This window comes from Gopherus flavomarginatus, chromosome 1, assembly GCF_025201925.1.
Source record: "Gopherus flavomarginatus isolate rGopFla2 chromosome 1, rGopFla2.mat.asm, whole genome shotgun sequence".
Lineage (NCBI taxonomy): Eukaryota > Metazoa > Chordata > Testudines > Testudinidae > Gopherus > Gopherus flavomarginatus.
The window spans coordinates 373,941,916-373,958,183 of record NC_066617.1 but is presented as its reverse complement, the minus strand read 5'-3'; the positions used below and the strand labels follow the sequence as shown (position 1 = coordinate 373,958,183).

At 53.5% G+C, this 16,268-nt stretch overlaps 2 protein-coding genes across 13 annotated transcripts in view; both read right to left on the bottom strand.

Annotated features, from left to right (window-relative positions):
* Positions 1 to 6,406: 6,406 nt before the first annotated feature.
* The window catches only part of LOC127034480 (hemoglobin subunit beta), a 121,724-nt gene continuing 111,862 nt past the window's right edge, over positions 6,407 to 16,268 (bottom strand). For 8 of the 12 annotated variants that reach the window (XM_050923736.1, XM_050924146.1, XM_050924235.1 and 5 more), the window contains exons 2-4: positions 8,263 to 8,386; positions 7,913 to 8,135; positions 6,407 to 6,647 (exon numbers count right to left, since the gene is read on the bottom strand). In XM_050923736.1, coding sequence (XP_050779693.1) covers positions 6,519 to 6,647; positions 7,913 to 8,135; positions 8,263 to 8,386 — 476 coding nt within the window. In that variant the 3' untranslated portion in view covers positions 6,407 to 6,518. Of the gene's footprint in view, positions 6,648 to 7,912; positions 8,136 to 8,262; positions 8,406 to 9,437; positions 11,246 to 16,268 lie in introns of those variants that run through there. The other 4 variants (XM_050923826.1, XM_050923901.1, XM_050923560.1 and 1 more) reach the window with 3 other exon arrangements.
* LOC127036180 (hemoglobin subunit beta) lies at positions 11,310 to 13,619 on the bottom strand. The gene is made up of 3 exons (XM_050926904.1): positions 13,464 to 13,619; positions 13,124 to 13,346; positions 11,310 to 11,559 (listed from the first exon to the last, which is right to left on the bottom strand). Exons 1-3 carry the CDS (start codon positions 13,553 to 13,555, stop codon positions 11,431 to 11,433), a joined length of 444 nt encoding a protein of 147 aa, XP_050782861.1. The 5' UTR covers positions 13,556 to 13,619; the 3' UTR covers positions 11,310 to 11,430.

The window sequence follows — 16,268 nt, the reverse complement described above, 5'->3', positions numbered from 1 at the left end:
AGTACATGTCTCTCCCCTCATGCTCACTTCTTCCTGACAGCCGTGAGATGCATGAGCAGTGCATCCTAGCCCAGCTAAAGTGTGGAATTGCCCAGTGCTGCATCACAGGAGAGGAGCAGGATTTCTTCCTGGACTCCACCAGAAACCAGCATATGCCCAGAAGCGTGAAGCTCGAGAGCCCTTAGTCACAATAATTTCATCCTTGTTTGTTTGTGCTTGGCAGCGTGCCCTGTTAGAATCAGAATGAACCTAGAAATTGTCAGACCAGGTCAGGCCCATGTTCCATCAGTCTCCTGTCTCTGACAGTGGCCAACAGCTGATACTCCAAAGGCAAGTGCAACAAATGCTCAACATATGTGGAATAAGATTCTTTTCCTCCCCTGCCCATGAAAGTCTCAGGCTAATCCCTAATAGTGAGACACTGATTGAAGAACTGAACCACGAGGTTTTATATCCCTTACCAAAAAAATCATTCTGATTCAAGATATTCTTGTTTTGTTATCCATAGAGCTATCCATTCCCTCGTTCATGAATCTTAACATTCATTGTTAATTTGATTGATAGATAGATAGATAGATAGATAGATAGATAGATAGATAGATAGATAGATAGAGGGGGCTTCTGGAGATAGATAGATAGAGTGAGTGAGTGTATGGGGATAGATAGATAGATAGATAGAGTGGGTGCATGGGGATAGATAGATAAATAGATTAGACAGATAGATAGATAGATAGATAGATAGATAGATAGAGTGGGTGTATGGGGATAGATAGATAGATAGATAGATAGATAGATAGATAGATAGATAGATAGATAGATAGAGGGGGCATATGGAGATAGATAGATAGAGTGAGTGAGTGTATGGGGATAGATAGATAGATAGTTAGATAGATAGATGAGACATATGGAGATAGATCAATAGATAGATATGGTGGCAGGAAGGTAGATTCTAACCCCAAACCAGCTCCTCATTACAAATTTCAAACAATGACATTTTATAATTAAAACATTGAAGGGTGACCTGGAACTGAACTGAAACATGCTGCCTTGCTAGAAGCTTGTCTAAATTGTCCCCAAGTGCCAAAGAGAAGAAACAAAGTGATAAAACACCTCGTACCTGCCTGTGTGTTCCTACATATTCAGGGCAGACAGTCAGTGTTTATAATGCCTGCTCAAATTCCCAGCCCTAGTCACTGAGTCACATGGGAGTCTCTGCTAGGGTGATGTTGCGAAGGGCAAAACCAACTGTAAGGTCCGGGGAATTATATTGGCTTGTGAGCATTAATTATAAGAGCTGAGAGAGACAGGCTTCCTGGTGCAGCCTTATTGAGCCCAGTGACTTGGGCTAAACTAAAGCATTTCAGTCCTTACTGCAGTGTGCCCCAAACCAAGAACAAGATGGACCAAGGAACTCCCTAATGCCCAAGGCCCCCTATAATGGCGGCAAATGGTTGGGCAAGATATACTCAGATGATCCCAGCAGGTGACCCCGCTCCCCAGGCCCTGGCAGGGCCACCCAGAGGATTCCAGGAGCCCCTGCTTCAGCAGCGGGGGGTCCTTCCACTCCGGGACCTGCTGCCGAATTACTGCCGAAGCAAGATCCGCCGCCGAAGTGCAGCCTGGTCTTCTGCGGTAATTCGGCGGCTGGAGGTTCCCTCCGTGGGTCTTCGGGGCCATTCAGCGGCGGGTCCTGGAACGGAAGGAACCCCTGCCGTTGAATTACCACTGAAGACTGGGCTGCACTTCGGTGGCGGGTCCCGCTTCAGCAGTAATTCGGAGGCGGGGGATCCTTCCACCCTGGAGCGGAAGGACCCCCTGCCACCGAAGACCCGGAGTGGAAGAAGCTCCGGGGACCCAGGCCTCGTGAGAGTTTTCTGGGGCCTCTGGAGTGAGTGAAGGGCCCCGCTCCAGGGTACCAAAAGCTCTCCTGGGGGCCGCTGCAGGGCCCGAGGCCTGGGGCAAATTGCCCCACTTGCTCCCCCCTCTGGGTGACCCTGGGTCCTGGGAAAGGTCCTTCCCCCAAGACTCCTGCCAAAATGACCTAGGTAAAAATTCCTTCTTTGTCCCTCTCTGTCCCTACCCAGCCTCTCTCGAGAGGAGGGAGCTGGTTTGCCTTTCCCGAAGAGGGAGCAGGGCAGAAACGGGTGACAGAGGCTCTTAGGACCGCATGCTTGGGGGAGACAGACCGGGGGGAGGCTGCTGGGTGATGCCGTTTACAGAAATTGCCTCTTGGCTTTGCTTTGCTCCCCGCAGGACACTGCTGAGCACTAGGCTGAATTCTTGGGCTGGGTAAATTGTTGCGTTAGTGCCCGCTGTGGATTTGGACAACATACACCGTTGAGGAGCTGGCCTTGCCCATCCCGTCAAGATAGGCCCAGACGGACATCAAGGAAACCAACCAGTGGCTCGCTGGGTGTTCTCTGGATGTAGCCAGCCCCTTAGACAGTAGCTGTGACTGTGAGGCTGGTCCCTCATCCTCTGAAGCCACAGGGCTCCGAGACTCTGGGATCTTGTAGGTCACTGTCACCAGACAATCCCACCACGTCACCCTCCAGCCCAGCGGGGACCTCCAGCCTCTCATTGGGCATCAGGCATAGCCCTGCTCCTGCCCTCCATCTGCTTGGGAGCCACACGGTGGCTGCTGAACCAGTGGCCTCCCCACTCACTGCGTCCCTGCTGAGCCTGGGCCAGGGAGGAGCAGCCATGAGGAACGACAGTAGGGGAGGTGGCAAAGACAGAATGTAGGGTGGGCTCAGTACAGGCCCCAGATCTCTCATATCCCTACCGCAGGTCCCCCAGGGTCCCACCTCAGAAAGTCCCAGCTCCCTCATACTACTCCCAGGGCCGGTGCAACCATTTAGGCGACCTAGGCAGTTGCCTAGGGTGCTAGGATTTGGGGGGCGCCATTTTCTTTGGCAGCGACCGTGGCGGCCAGATCTTCGGCAGCCCTGGACGACCCCGGCATTTAGGCAGAGGGAGTTGGGGCAAGGGAGAGCCGGGAGGGCCCCCTGCAGCAAGTAAGGGGGGTGGCACGCAGGGGAACTCCCTGCCCCAGCTCACCCCTACCCCTTCTCCTCCCAAAGCACTCCGTGACCGCTTCACTTCTCCCGCCTCCCAGGATTGCGGCGTCAATCAGCTTAGGCATGGCAAACTTGGGAGGCAGGAGAAGTGAAGCAGCCAAGGCGTGCTCGGGGAGGAGGAGGGACAGGGGTGAGCTGGGGTGGGGGGGTGCCTCAGGGCAGAGGGTGAGGGGTGAGGAGCTGCCGCAAGTGGGGTCACCTCAGGGTGGAAGGGGGAGCTGCCATGGAGGGGAGGCTCAGGGTGTGGGTGTGGGGGGGGAGGGCGCAAGGTGGAAGTTTCGCCTAGGGCGTGAAACATCCCTGCACCGACCCTGACTACTCCCCATGCCTCTGTGCCTGCCACCCACTCAGTCAGCTTCCTGCCCCCTTCTGCCATTCTTGCCCTCTTCTTCCTCCTTTTGTAAAGGGAAATCACACATCACCAATCTACTAGAATTCTTTGATGGGATCAACAATCACCAGGGCAAGGGGGATCCAGTGGCGCTCTTAGACTTTCAGAAAGCCTTTGATAGGGTTCCTCACTAAAGGCTCTTAAGCAAAGTAAGCAGTAATGGGATAAGAGGGAAGGTAATTTTGTGCATCAGTAACTGATTAAAAGACAGGAGACAAAGGTAGGAATAAATGGTCAGTTTTCATGGTGGAGAGATGTAAATAGTGGTGTCCCCCAGGGTTCTGTACTAAGACCAGTCTTATTCAACAAATGATCTGGAAAAAGGAGTTAACAGTTGTTATAAACAGATAGCTAAGGGTTAATGTCTCTTTCATCTGGAAAGAAGTAACCTGAAACACCTGACCAGAGGACCAATCAGGAAACAAAACTTTTTCAAATCTGAGTGGAGGGAAGTTTGTGTGTGAGTCCTTTGTTCTTGGTCTTGTGCCTATCTCTCTCTCGGCTATGAGAGGATTTCTATTTCCTGCCTTTCTAATCTTCTGTTTCCCAGTTGTAAGTACAAAAGATCAGATAGTGATTTATATGTTTTTTTTTTGTATTTACATGTGTGTAGTTGCTGGAATGTGTTAAATCGTATTCTTTTGAATAAGGCTGTTTATTCATATTTCTTTTAAGCAATTGACCCTGTATTTGTCACCTTAATACAGAGAGACCATTGTTTATGTATTTTTTTTTCTTTTTACATAAAGCTTTCTCTTTAAGACCTGTTGGAGTTTTTCTTTAGTGTGGAACTCCAGGGAATTGAGTCTGTGCTCACCAGGGAAGTCGGGGAAAATCTGTGTGTGTTAGATTTACTAGCCTGATTTTGCATTCCCTCTGGGTGAAGAGGGAAGTACTTCTGTTTCCAGGACTGGAAATAGAGAGGGTGGAATCCCTCTGTTTAGATTCACAGAGCTTGCTTCTGTGTATCTCTCCAGGAACCTAGGGAGGAAACACCTGGAGGGGGGAAGGGAAATGGTTTATTTCCCTTTGTTGTGAGACTCAAGGGATTTGGGTCTTGGGGTCCCCAGGGAAGGTTTTTGGGGGGACCAGAGTGCCCCAAAACACTCTAATTTTTTGGGTGGTGGCAGCTTTACCAGGTCCAAGCTGGTAACTAAGCTTGGAGGTTTTCATGCTAACACCCATATTTTGGACGCTAAGGTCCAAATCTGGGAACAGGTTATGACAACAGTAAGGGAAAAAAAATGCAGATGATACAAAATTACTCTGGATGCTTAAATCCAAAGCAGACGGTAAAGAGTTACAAAGGAATCTCACAAAACTGGGCCACAAAATGGCAGATGAAATGCAAAGTAGTACACGTTGGAAAACATAATCCCAACTATACACATAAAATGCTGGGGTCTAAATTAGCTGTTACCACTCAGGAAAGAGATCTTGGAGTCATAGTGAACACATCTCTGAAAACATCCACTCAGTGTGCAGTGTCAGTCAAAAAAGCGAACAGAAAGTTAGGAAAGAAGGCTTCATCCAGGTTTTTTTCTCTCTTCTGCTCTCCAGGGGAGAACCCGTCTGCTTCCAGCCAGGTCCTGGTGGGATGGGATAGCCTGGGACTCCCCCAGCCCCTCTGCCAGGCCTGAGGGGAAGGAGCAAAGGGTAGCTGGGGGAAAGCAGCTGCAAATGTCCTCCAGGCTGCCTGAGGGGCTGGAGCTGCCCAGATCCAAAGTCTCACGCCCTCTTCGAAGCAGAAGAGGAGCGGGTTAGCATACCCGCCCTGGCCCTGCCCGACGCAGCACCCCTGCCCTGGAAGCAGATCCTGGGGGCCAAGCAGCAGCCAGCAGCTTGCAGGCTAAGAATCAGGGGAACCAGTGCCGTTCACAGCAGCTCTCTCCTCTCGTGCAGACAGAGAGGGCCAGCTGCTAACAGCCCAGCCACCTCCAGTGCTAGCCAGACCACTGGACGCAGCCAAGGCTTGGCTTTCTCCCCATCCCCAAGGGCTGTCCGGCTGACCCCTCTCCCTGCATGGCAGGTGCGGTGACAGGCAGCTGCTGGCCCCTTACCGGCTCTGTTATGTCCACACGCTGGGCAGTTTTGCAAGGTCATTTTTTCAAACAAAAATCCTAAAAGCTCTAAAACAACAGAGGGAAGAGAAAATAAAACCTGGCCCCAGCGTCCCAGAGAAGGAAGAGCACGGACACGCCTGTGGTAGGTCCCAGCCAGCCTGACCCCAGCAAAATTTCCTGGTTTGGATGCATGACCCACAGAGCACAGCGGGGGACATCCCTGGGCTGGAGGATGTCCTGGGCCCTACACAATTTGTAGGGGGTTAGCCTGGCAGAGGGTAGTGCGGGAGGTGACTGCCCCTCAGTACAGCTGGGGAGCAAATGGACCTGGAGAGAAGGGAGGGTGAGGTGCTAACTGCCTCGGAGTGGGGAGGAGGGTGCCTGCTGCCCCTGGGTCTGGATTCAAAGGGGTGCAGGACGCTCATCAGCAAGGTACTCGGGTGAGTTGGTTTGAGGGGTGGGGGAGAAGCTGAGAGCCCTTTGGCTGGGTGTTTAGAGTGCATCGCTTGAACTGCTGGCTTTCCTTGCAATTCAGCTGTAAAGTAACCGGCATCCCTAGTGATCTGTTGGTGAACCCCAGGGCAAGAGGAAACTGGGTTTGTTTCTGTGTCAGTCCTGTTGATTTGCAGCATGTGCCAGGTCATTTGCTGGCCTGTCCTAAGGAGCTGCCATGTTTTGGCATGGAGGGAGAGGGTCAATGGGGCTCCGTGCCGCGGGGCCTCGAGGATTATTTTCAGGGGGCAGCAAATTCTGGCTGCACCAACCCTTAGAGAACAAGAAGCAAACCCATCATTTGGCAGCAGCAGCTGCCCCCAGACCTCCCGTGTGTGTCCCCCCTGCCCCGGTGCACTCAGAGACGCAGACACATGGGGAAGGCTGCAGTGCAAGGATTTTATTTGACTGTTACAGCCTGCCAGCCTCCAGGGTGCGGAGGGGCCTGGAACGAAGCAAGCTCTCTCTGCCCTGCGGGTCCCTGCCGAGGGCTCAGTGGTACTGGTGGGCCAGTGCGTGGGCCACCACGCTGGCCAGCTTCTGCCAGGCAGCCTGGCAGGCAGGGGTGAACTCCTTCGCAAAGCGGGTGGCCAGGACGATGATGAGGATGTCACCCAGGAGCTGCAGGGGAGAAGGAAGAAAATACCCCCTTGAACCTCCACACACCTGTGTGCCACAGTTCCCAAACCCCCTCCCAACTCTTCTCCTCGGTCATTTCGGCTCATCTCCTGTCTCTTTTCAAACACACCAGGGCAGCCCGGGCCATGGCTTAGGGGTACAGGAGCCTGTCAGACACTTGCAGGCCCAGCCGGAGTCCCTCTCTAGGGCATATAGACCGCAGGTGCTGTTTGCAGTAGTCCTTTTCCTGTCTCTGTCACTGTGTCTAACTCTCACGTGAGCCCCAGGGGGGTCCCCTCCAGAGACGTGCATTCTCTTCACATGCCTCCTTCCACCTCTTGCTTCTCTGCATCCCCCAGCCCCACCAGCCCTAGTTCACCTGCTACCCACAACCCCACACCTGCCTTTCTCCCCTGGTTCTCTGCACCCACCAGGGCTTTTCCATCTTCAATGATTCTATTCCACAGACCCTCCTCCCACAGTCCCCTGCTTCCCTAGCCTACCCAACTGGCCCCCTGTCTGCAGCTCGGTTAGGGGGACCCATTCTGGTGCCGCTTCCCGGCGCCGGTCCAAACAAATACCACCCACATGTCTTTTTTCAGCAGACAAGCCAGACATTTCTGGAGGGGGAAAAAACCTGGGTTGGCTGAAAATATTTTTGTTTTGTTTTGTTTTTCAAAGATTTTCAAAGGACCAAACTGAAGACATTCCGTGTTTAACAAACAATCTAGTTTGGTTTTTTTTTTTTTTTATGGAAACCTGGCAAATTTGGAACTAAGTTAATGTGAAAAAGAACCAGAAATGGCCATTTCACAGCCAGACTGCCTGACTCCCGCTGCCAGCTGGGATAAGCAGAGATCTGCTCTGGATCACGCAGGGTGTGAGGAAGAGGGGTTGGGGCAGAGTCCATCACGTTGTCGCAATCCCTGCCTTCCTCAAAGGATCCCCTCTGCCCTCTCCCACCAGAGTCCTACCCCACTGCTGCTCCCCCTAACCCTCTGCTCCCCCTAGCCTTTTGCCCTCCCCAAATACCTAAACCCTTCTATGCATGATTACTGACCATGGGGCCCTGCAAACTCCCCCTCTTCGGGGGAGACACCGTTCATGGCAGGCTGGCATCTCTCTGCCATATTATTTACTCATTGCATCAAAGTGTCGTCCCCCCACCCTGCCCTGGAGCTTCCCACAAGCAATGCCTCCCTGCCCCAAAGGCCAGCCCCATGTCCCTAGGGGGCTGGGCAGATAGGTCAGCCCAGAGCCCTACTCACCCGGAAGTTCTCGGGATCTACATGCAGCTTGTTGCAGTGCAGCTCACTCAGTTTGGCGTACGTGGCCTTGATGTTGTCCAGGTTCTTCACGGCGTCCCCAAAGGAGGTCAGCACCTTCTTGCCGTGGGCACGGACCTTGGGGTTGCCCATAATGGCGGTGGGGCTGGAGAGGTTCCCGAAGGCAGAGAAAAACCTCTGGGTCCAGGGGTAGACGATCAGCAGCCTAGAGAGAGGGAGACAGGAGCAGAGACAGACACAGGGTTACTGCAGCCTCCCTGCAAAAGTAGCAGGTTTGCCAGCCTGGGGGCAGGGAGGGGACAGTGGGGCAGATGCAGTGGGGCTCTGCCTACCTGGCCAGGGCTTCGCCGCCGCATTCCTCCACATTGACCTTGCCCCACAGGCTGGTAATGAGCTGCTTCTCTTCGGCTGTCCAGTGCACCATGGTGACGAGTGAGGGGTCCTTTGCAGATGCAGCTGAAGGAGAAACCTGTAGCTGAGGGGCAGACCCCCAGCGGGGCCTTTATCCTCCAGCCTCCGCTCCTCCCCCTCTCTGTGGACACAGCCATTGGTCAGCCCTGGGGTGGGGTCTGCGCTGGCTGGGGTGGGGACAGTCTGGGCAGGGTGTGATCTCCTAGGAGGGGGCCCCAGGCCAGATGGGGGCAGGGCTCAGCGCTAGTCCCCACTCTCTAGAACTGCAGCCCACTGCTCTCGAAGGGAGGCTGTGGCCCCGGCAGGGAGCTGGCCCGAGGGATAGGTACCAATTCAGTCCCACTTAGGCCTTTAGAACTCAGCTGGCTGGTGCCCAGTCTTGCGCTCGGCCTGGGCCAGGGCTCAATGCCCCAGGGGCCGGGCGCAACCTGTGTCAGAAGAACCCCGAAGCGAGCAGCAAAACCTGCTCTCCTGCAATAATCATTTACACAAGTGGTGGCTGCGGGGACTACAGTTTCCCTAGGGCCTTTGGGGAACGCTTTACCATGAGGCTATACGGCCTTGTGGCAGCCTATCAGCTACCCATGCCACTGTCTACCGGGGCCTGTCCGTCAGTCCTGCTCTGCCCTCTGCAAAGTGCTGCTGACACCAACCCTTTCATTGGCCTGCTCGAAATTCAGGAGCCCACAAAGTCCATCACATGAGCTGGGTTCCCACGGGCACTGGCGTGTGATTCTGGGGAGCACTGATTTGAGACAAAGGCTGTCTTGGAAGGTTATGTCGTACCCAGTCAGCCTGGGGTTCATCCTGGCCTATTCACACAAGGAATCCCCCAGCCACAACCACTCTGTTCCAAGCACCTGGCCTCTGGGGAGACATTTGCCTTGGCTAATATCGCCTGATCGTGTCAATGTGTCCACTGCGGATCTCGGCATGATGTATGGAGGGTGTGGCGCAGAGGAGGGACTGACTGCTTCCTACTGGGGAAGCCAGGGAACTCAATAACCTTCACCGCCACAGGGGGCTGGTAGGTGGCAAACACCCCTTAGTCTATTCCTTGTGTTTAAGCAGAGGGGCAGGTGGAAGTGTCTCCTACCTTTGGTAGTGGGAAGGAGGTTGGCGGGAGGTGGGGGTGGGGAGGGGAGTATCCATTGCATGTTGCTGCTATAGGATTCCATTTTCCTTTGTTCTTTCCAGTTCTCCTTGACAATAAAGAATGTCTCTGTTACTCTCATGGTTATTCACCTGAAAGCAGCAGGCCCTGTGCAGCCAGGAAGGAAAGTGCTGTCCCACTCTCATGCCAGGTTACATAAGAAAGGCCATACTGGGTCAGACTAATTCCCTTTAGCCCAGTGTCCTATCTTCTGACAGTGGCCAGTGCCAGGTGCCCCAGAGGGAATGAACAGAACAGGGAATCATCAAGTGATCCATCCTCTGTAGCCCATCCCCAGCTTCTGGCAAACAGAGGCTAGGGACACTATCCCTGCCCATCCTGACTAATAGCCACCAATGGACCTGTCCTCCATGAACTTATGTAGTTCTCTTTTAAAGACTGTTATAGTCTTGGCCGTAGCAACTTCCTCTGGCAAGGAGTTCCACAGGTTGACTGTGCGTTATGGGAAGAAATACTTCCTTTTGTGTGTTTTAAACATACAGCCTATTAATTTCATTGAGTGACCCCTAATTCTTCTGTTATGAGAAGGACTAAATAACACTTCCTGATTTACTTTTCCCACACCCATCATGATTTTATAGACTTCTATTATATCCCCCCTTAGTCATCGTTTTTCCAAGCCGAACAGTCCAAGTTTTATGAATCTCTCCTCATATGGAAGCTGTTCCAGACCCCTAATAATTTTTTTTTTGCTCTTTTCTGAACCTTTTCCAATTCCAATAGATCTTTTTTTTTTAAATGGGGTAACCACATCTGCACGCAGTATTCAAGGTTTTGGAAATCCAATGGATTTATCCAGAGGCAATATGATATTTTGTGTCTTATTATCTATCCCTTCCCGAATGGTTCTAAAACTCTGTTCACTTTTTTGACTGTTCTTACACATAGAGCACATGTTTTCAGAGAACTATCTGCCATGACTCTGAGATCTCTTTCTTGCATGGTAACAGCTAATTTGGACCCCATCTTTTTATATGCACAGTGGGGATTATGTTTTCCAACGTGCATTACTTTGCATTTATTTACAGCCTACAGGTCCTGCGAATGCTTATATATGTGAATAACTTCACACACAAGCAGAGAGCGGGGGAACCTGATGGCAGCTACTCCCCTACATCGGTTTTCATACGCATAATGGCTGGCAGGATCAGGCCCCAGGAGGCCACACAATGGCCAAAGGGTGTTGGCAAGGGATATACTGAATCAAGTCTGGCCAGGCCTTGATAGCTCCCTTTAAACCATTTATCTAAAAACTGCCACCACCCATGCCTGGACTGAGCCTGTGTGAGTCAGCAAAGTGCTCTGAGGCAGCATGCCAGCAGAGAGCCTGGGCTGATAAAACCCTTCTGGGGGGGCGAGGGGGGGCGTTATTATTTGCTCCTACTGCTAGAAATACAATAAATCAATCAATAAATAGCACACTGAAATACAACAGGGGGGTCCACTCCCCCAGGTCTTTCTGCTTTGGGCACCTTATGCGAGTTCTCATTCAAGGTGCTCCTTAGTGAGGCATGTGTGTGTGTGTCTGTGTGTGACACTCTCTCCTAGTGTGCTCACTTGTGGCAGGCCTGTAGGTCCCCTGGCCCTGGGGATTTGTGAGGCTAGTTTTCAGAGCGCAGGGCACTCGCCCTTAGAAGTGCAGACAGACAAACCAGCTGACCCATGATTGCTCTGTGAAGATGCTGACCCATGGTTGCTCTGTGAAACCTACAACCCCCCCCCCCCCAGTTCTCGCCACCTCGAGCCCTCCCCCACCCTCCCCACGTGCACACAGACACAGGGACTCAAGGAGGCTTCAGCAGAAGGTTTTTATTTGGGTGTTATAGCCTGTCACTCTCAGGAGCGGATTCCCATAGGTGCAGAGGAGCCTGGGAGGTAGCTGGAGACCTCCTGCTGGTGGGTCCCTCCAGAGGATTCAGTGGTACCCGAGGGCCAGAGCATGGGCCACTGCACTGACTAGCTTTTGCCAGGCGGCCTGACAGGCAGGGGTGAACTCCTTCGGGAAGTGGGTGGCCAGGACGATGATGAGGATATTGCCCAGGAGCTGCAGGAGAAGGGAGAAGATAACCTCCGGGTCAGCACCGCTCTGAACTCCCACCCCTCTCTGTTCCGGGGGTTTGTAAAGCTAGCCGGAGACTGTGCTCCCTTCAACCCTGCAATATAAACTCACTTGCCTCCCGCCCTCCCAGGAGATCCCATTAACCAGCAACCTGGTTTTGTAGCTCAAGGGCACTCCTAGGGCCCTATATAGAGTATATGGACTGTTGGCCTGAGCATCACGTTGGCCTCATCCCAGCATGATCATCCTCTTTCGCTGGTGTTACAAACCCCAGGGGGACTCTGGCGCTCGGGTGTTTCGGCCAGTGGAATTTCTCACTGCTCTTCTTTGCTCAGAGGAGCCTGCGTGTCTCTGCAGAATGACATGAAACTGGGCACCTGGCACCTTCCAAAATGCTCCATGAGGTTCTTAGCCTCAGGATGCCTGCTGAGCCAGGAGGCTCACCTCCCACACGCACCCCAGAGCACAAAGCCAAACAGCAAGCCCTCAGTTACTGCAATATCAGGATTCAGGGAAGTGGGGATTTGTGCTACCAGAGACCAAAGCTTGCCCCAAAATGCACCTCACCCCAGAAAGCTCCTGCCACTCACCGACATGCCTGGGTTGTCTCTTCCCCAAATCTCACTCTTCTTTCCTCTTGCATCTCTCCTGTTTCTGACTCCTACACTGTCCTTCTGTCTCCTCCAGACGGATGGTCTCTTTCCTGACATCCCCTGGCTCAGACCCCCTCCTGTTCCCATAGCTGCTTTCATTTTTCCTTCCCCTTCCTCCCGGCTACCCTTACTTTATCCACCTCCTCACCATCCCTCGCTGCCTTTCCCTTCCCCTCCTGCCTCCACGCCTCCTTTTCCTCCAGTCGCCTGCCTGCACCTCGAACCCATTAACACAGTTTGACTTCTTCCCCCTCCTATACTGTTTGCTTCATGACCCCTCGTCTTTCTCCTTCCCACCTCTTGGTTTCCTCACCCCGTCCCTTCAGGCTTTTGCTGCCGCTCCCCCAACACACGTGAACCTCCTGCCCGTAGGAGAAGTGCTAAGTAGGGAGCCGGGCAGAGCCCTGGTAGCATGATGACACAGCAGTTCTCACCCACCGCGGATACTCCACCCAGCAAGGATCCAGGCAGGCTGCGCACGCTCTGACCACAGAGATTTCCCTCCCACGGGAGCGTCCCCTCACCTGCTGACCTCTCTACGTTTCCCCCACTCAGAACTTTCCCCTCCCAATCTGAGTCCCTCTCACGTTTAGTCCCCTCCCGCAGGTGGCATCCATGGATTTGTCACAGAGGTCCCTGAACCTGAGATGACTCAGAGTTTCCCCTTGACCCCTCCTTGGTGAAGATCTTGATCATCCAAGCCTGGTGTCACTTCCCTGGATGGTATGGAGCTGCTGACACCACTGCCCAGGAGGCCACCTTTGACCCTGCTCTCCTGGGAGCTTGCCTGCAAGTGGCTGACCCAGAACCAAGGATGGCCACAGTTGCTCCTGCTGGCCATGCTCCGGGGATGGAAAGGGGGCTAGGAAAAGGGGTCAGCGCAGAGCCGGACTCACCTTGAAGTTCTCAGGATCCACATGCAGCTTCTCGCAGTGCAACTCGCTCAGCTGCGCAAAGGTTTGCTTGATGTGATCCAGGTTCTTCACAGCGTCCCCAAACGAAGTCAGCACCTTCTTACCATGGGCAAGGACCTTGGCGTTGTGGAGGATGGCGCTGGCGCTGGAGAGGTTCCCAAAGGAAGAGAAAAACCTCTGGGTCCAGGGGTAGACGATCAGCAGCCTAGAGAGAGGGAGACACAAGCAGAGACAGGCACCAGGTTAGCACAGCCTCCCTGCAGAAGCAGCGGCTTCTCCTGCCCAGGAAGCAACCATGCAGTTGCCATGGGGCTCAGCCTACCTGGCCAGGGATTCACCACCGCATTCCTCCACATTGACCTTGGCCCACAGGCTGGTAATGTAATGCTTCTCGTCAGCTGTCCAGTTCACCATGGTGGCGAGAGTGGTTCTGCTTGGCACGTCAGCTGGGTGAGGAATCAGTAGCTGAGCTGGAGTCCCCTTCGGGGACTTTTATACCCTAACCAAGGCTCCTCCTCATCTTAGCCCACAGGGTCATTGGCTGGGCCCGGGGCCAAGGCTGCCTGGGCAGCCTGGAGGAGGAGGCACTGTGTGTCGGGGTGTGGTCTGCAGGGCAAAGTGCCCAGGGATAACGCAACTGGAGAGCTCAGGCCCCTTTCCTTCTGTTCTCCCGGCTACAGCCAGGCAGCTCCCATACCCAGCTGCCAAAGAGTGGTGCAGAGGTCTAGGCCGAGACCAAAGGAACACACTTGCCCTGCTCACCCCCTCGAAGGAAGGCTCACCCTGAGCAACAAGTCCTGGGGGAAGGCTGGATGAAAATGTTTGCTTTCCCCCTTGATTTGAACCCAGTTGGCTCTGGGCACACCTCACTCTCATATTAGCATCATCGCCAGTCAGAGGAGTTATGATTTATTGCCCAGTCCCGGGGCCTGTCCTGCCAGGCAGAGTAGGAGCGAGCCCCTCCTGCTAGGCAGGGCAGAGCAGGCCCTGTACTCTAAACACAAATGAAGGGTGGGAGACAGGAAGGATCGGCACTTCCATTGCACAGGGAGGGGAAGGAACATGGCCAAGGCTACCCAGAAAGTCTGTAGCAGAACTGAAAACAACCCTGTCTCTCCACAGCCAGGGGCAGGGCTGCTCTGGTCCCGGGGCCTGCTCAATGGGACCTGGATCTGACCTCTGGAGCTGAGCTGTTCAGGGGCCATGCAGTGAGATCCCGGCTCTGGGTGGCCCCGGCCACACTGGTAAAGAGCTTTGGAGAGCAGGACAATGCCCTTGTGTGCTACCATTGACAGGGCAGGACACAGGGCGGACATGCTTGTGTTAAACTAGGCACCCAGCTGTGGGCTGCGTCTGCCTCCACCTCCATCCAGCCCCAGACATGGGCCTTGGGTCGCCCGAGACACAGTAACTGTGAGCTGATCCAGAGCCAGCGAGAGTCAATAGGAATCTCTCCTGTGGCTGCCCTGCTCTTTAGGTTAGGCTCCGAAGAAGAGGCTGGGCTGTGGGGCAGCCCAGGCAGGGACCAGGCTCTCTGGGGAGATGGCAGCACAGGATCCATTGTGATTCACTTATTTAAACATGTGCAGCTACTTTCAGGGCCTGCTTTTGGGCCAGGTCCTCTGTCCCTTCGCTAGATTACTGTGTGTCTGCGTCGGAGCAGAGAAGAGTGTGCATAATACAGGGGTACGGACACTGCCCCGTCCCCCCTTACCATGGCCTAGCAAGCGCTGAGAGGGGGGCTGCGGACTGGCGATTGCCCCGTTGCCTGTCTCTGCGCTATGTTAGCAGGCAGGCATCTGCAGGGGCGAGGGGGAGGGGGTATCTGTCACGGGTGGGTGCAGTGAACTTCCCCCAGGTGTTTTCGTGGGTAGTAAATTGAACATTCAGTGATGTCTTTCTCCAGCTGACCACGCTGGGGCATACATGAAAGAAGGAGCGTTCCCCTCCCAGTTGCAGGGCCTGCTCCCCCCAACACTCATGCCTGCGAGTAACTTTACACAGGAGAACAGCCCCCTGGTGCCTGCGGAAGCAGCAGCAGAGTCTTGCAGCATGACACCTGTGTGGTCTTATGCACTGTCTCATTAAAACATCTCAGTGTGTGTGTGTGTGTGTGTGTGTGTGAGAGAGAGAGAGTATTTCTGTGTGTGTGAGAGAGAGTGTATTCTCTGTGTGTGTGTGTGTGTGTGTGAGAGAGAGAGAATATTTCTCTTTGTGTGTGTGTATTTCTCTGTGTGTGTATCTCCCTGTGTGTGTGAGAGACAGAGTGTATGTGTGTGTGTGTGTGAGAGAGAGAGAGAGAGAATATTTCTCTTTGTGTGTGTGTATTTCTGTGTGTGTGTATCTCCCTGTGTGTGTGAGAGACAGAGTGTATGTGTGTGTGTGTGAGAGAGAGAGTGTATTTCTGTATGTGTATTTCTGTGTGTGGCTCTTTGTGTATGTATTTTTCTGTGTGTGTATTTCCGTGTGCGTGTGAGAGAGAGAGAGAGAGAATTTCTGTGTGTGTACTTCTCTGTGTGTATATTTCTGTGTGTGTGTATTTCTCTGTGTGTGTGTGTGTATTTCTGTGTGTGTGCTGGTGTATTTCTCTGTGTGTTTAGTTGTGTCAGGCCTGACTACTCCCTGGTAACGTTGCGCTGGATGTTTGCCTATCAGAGTGCAGGGAATTCTCATTTCCCACAGCCTTTAGAAAAGAAGCCAGGAGCTAACCCATTTCCTGGTTATGAAATGTCTAAGCACCCCTGTGCCTGCCCCTGCCCGGGCCCTAAGCGCCACAGCACACACAGACTAGGGGACAGCAGGGGGACTGCAGGGGATGGTTTTTATTTGACTGTTTGGCCAATGTTATTTCCCGCAGGGAGCTGTGCCGGGCAGGTGCAGGCTGTTGTCCTCCCGTGGGTCCCTCCCTGCGGATTGTTTAGTAGCACTTGTGGGTCACCACACGGACCAGCTTTCACCAGGCTGCCTGGCACACAGGAGCTAACACCATCAGGGTGATGATGAGGAGTCAGCCGGGAGCTGGAAGGGAGAAAGCTGAAAATACCCCCCTCCCCCTGCCTTTAAATCCCTCTCTGTCTCCTTAACTTCGCCCTCCCTCCCAGGCGGGGAAAGGTAAAAATCACACAAG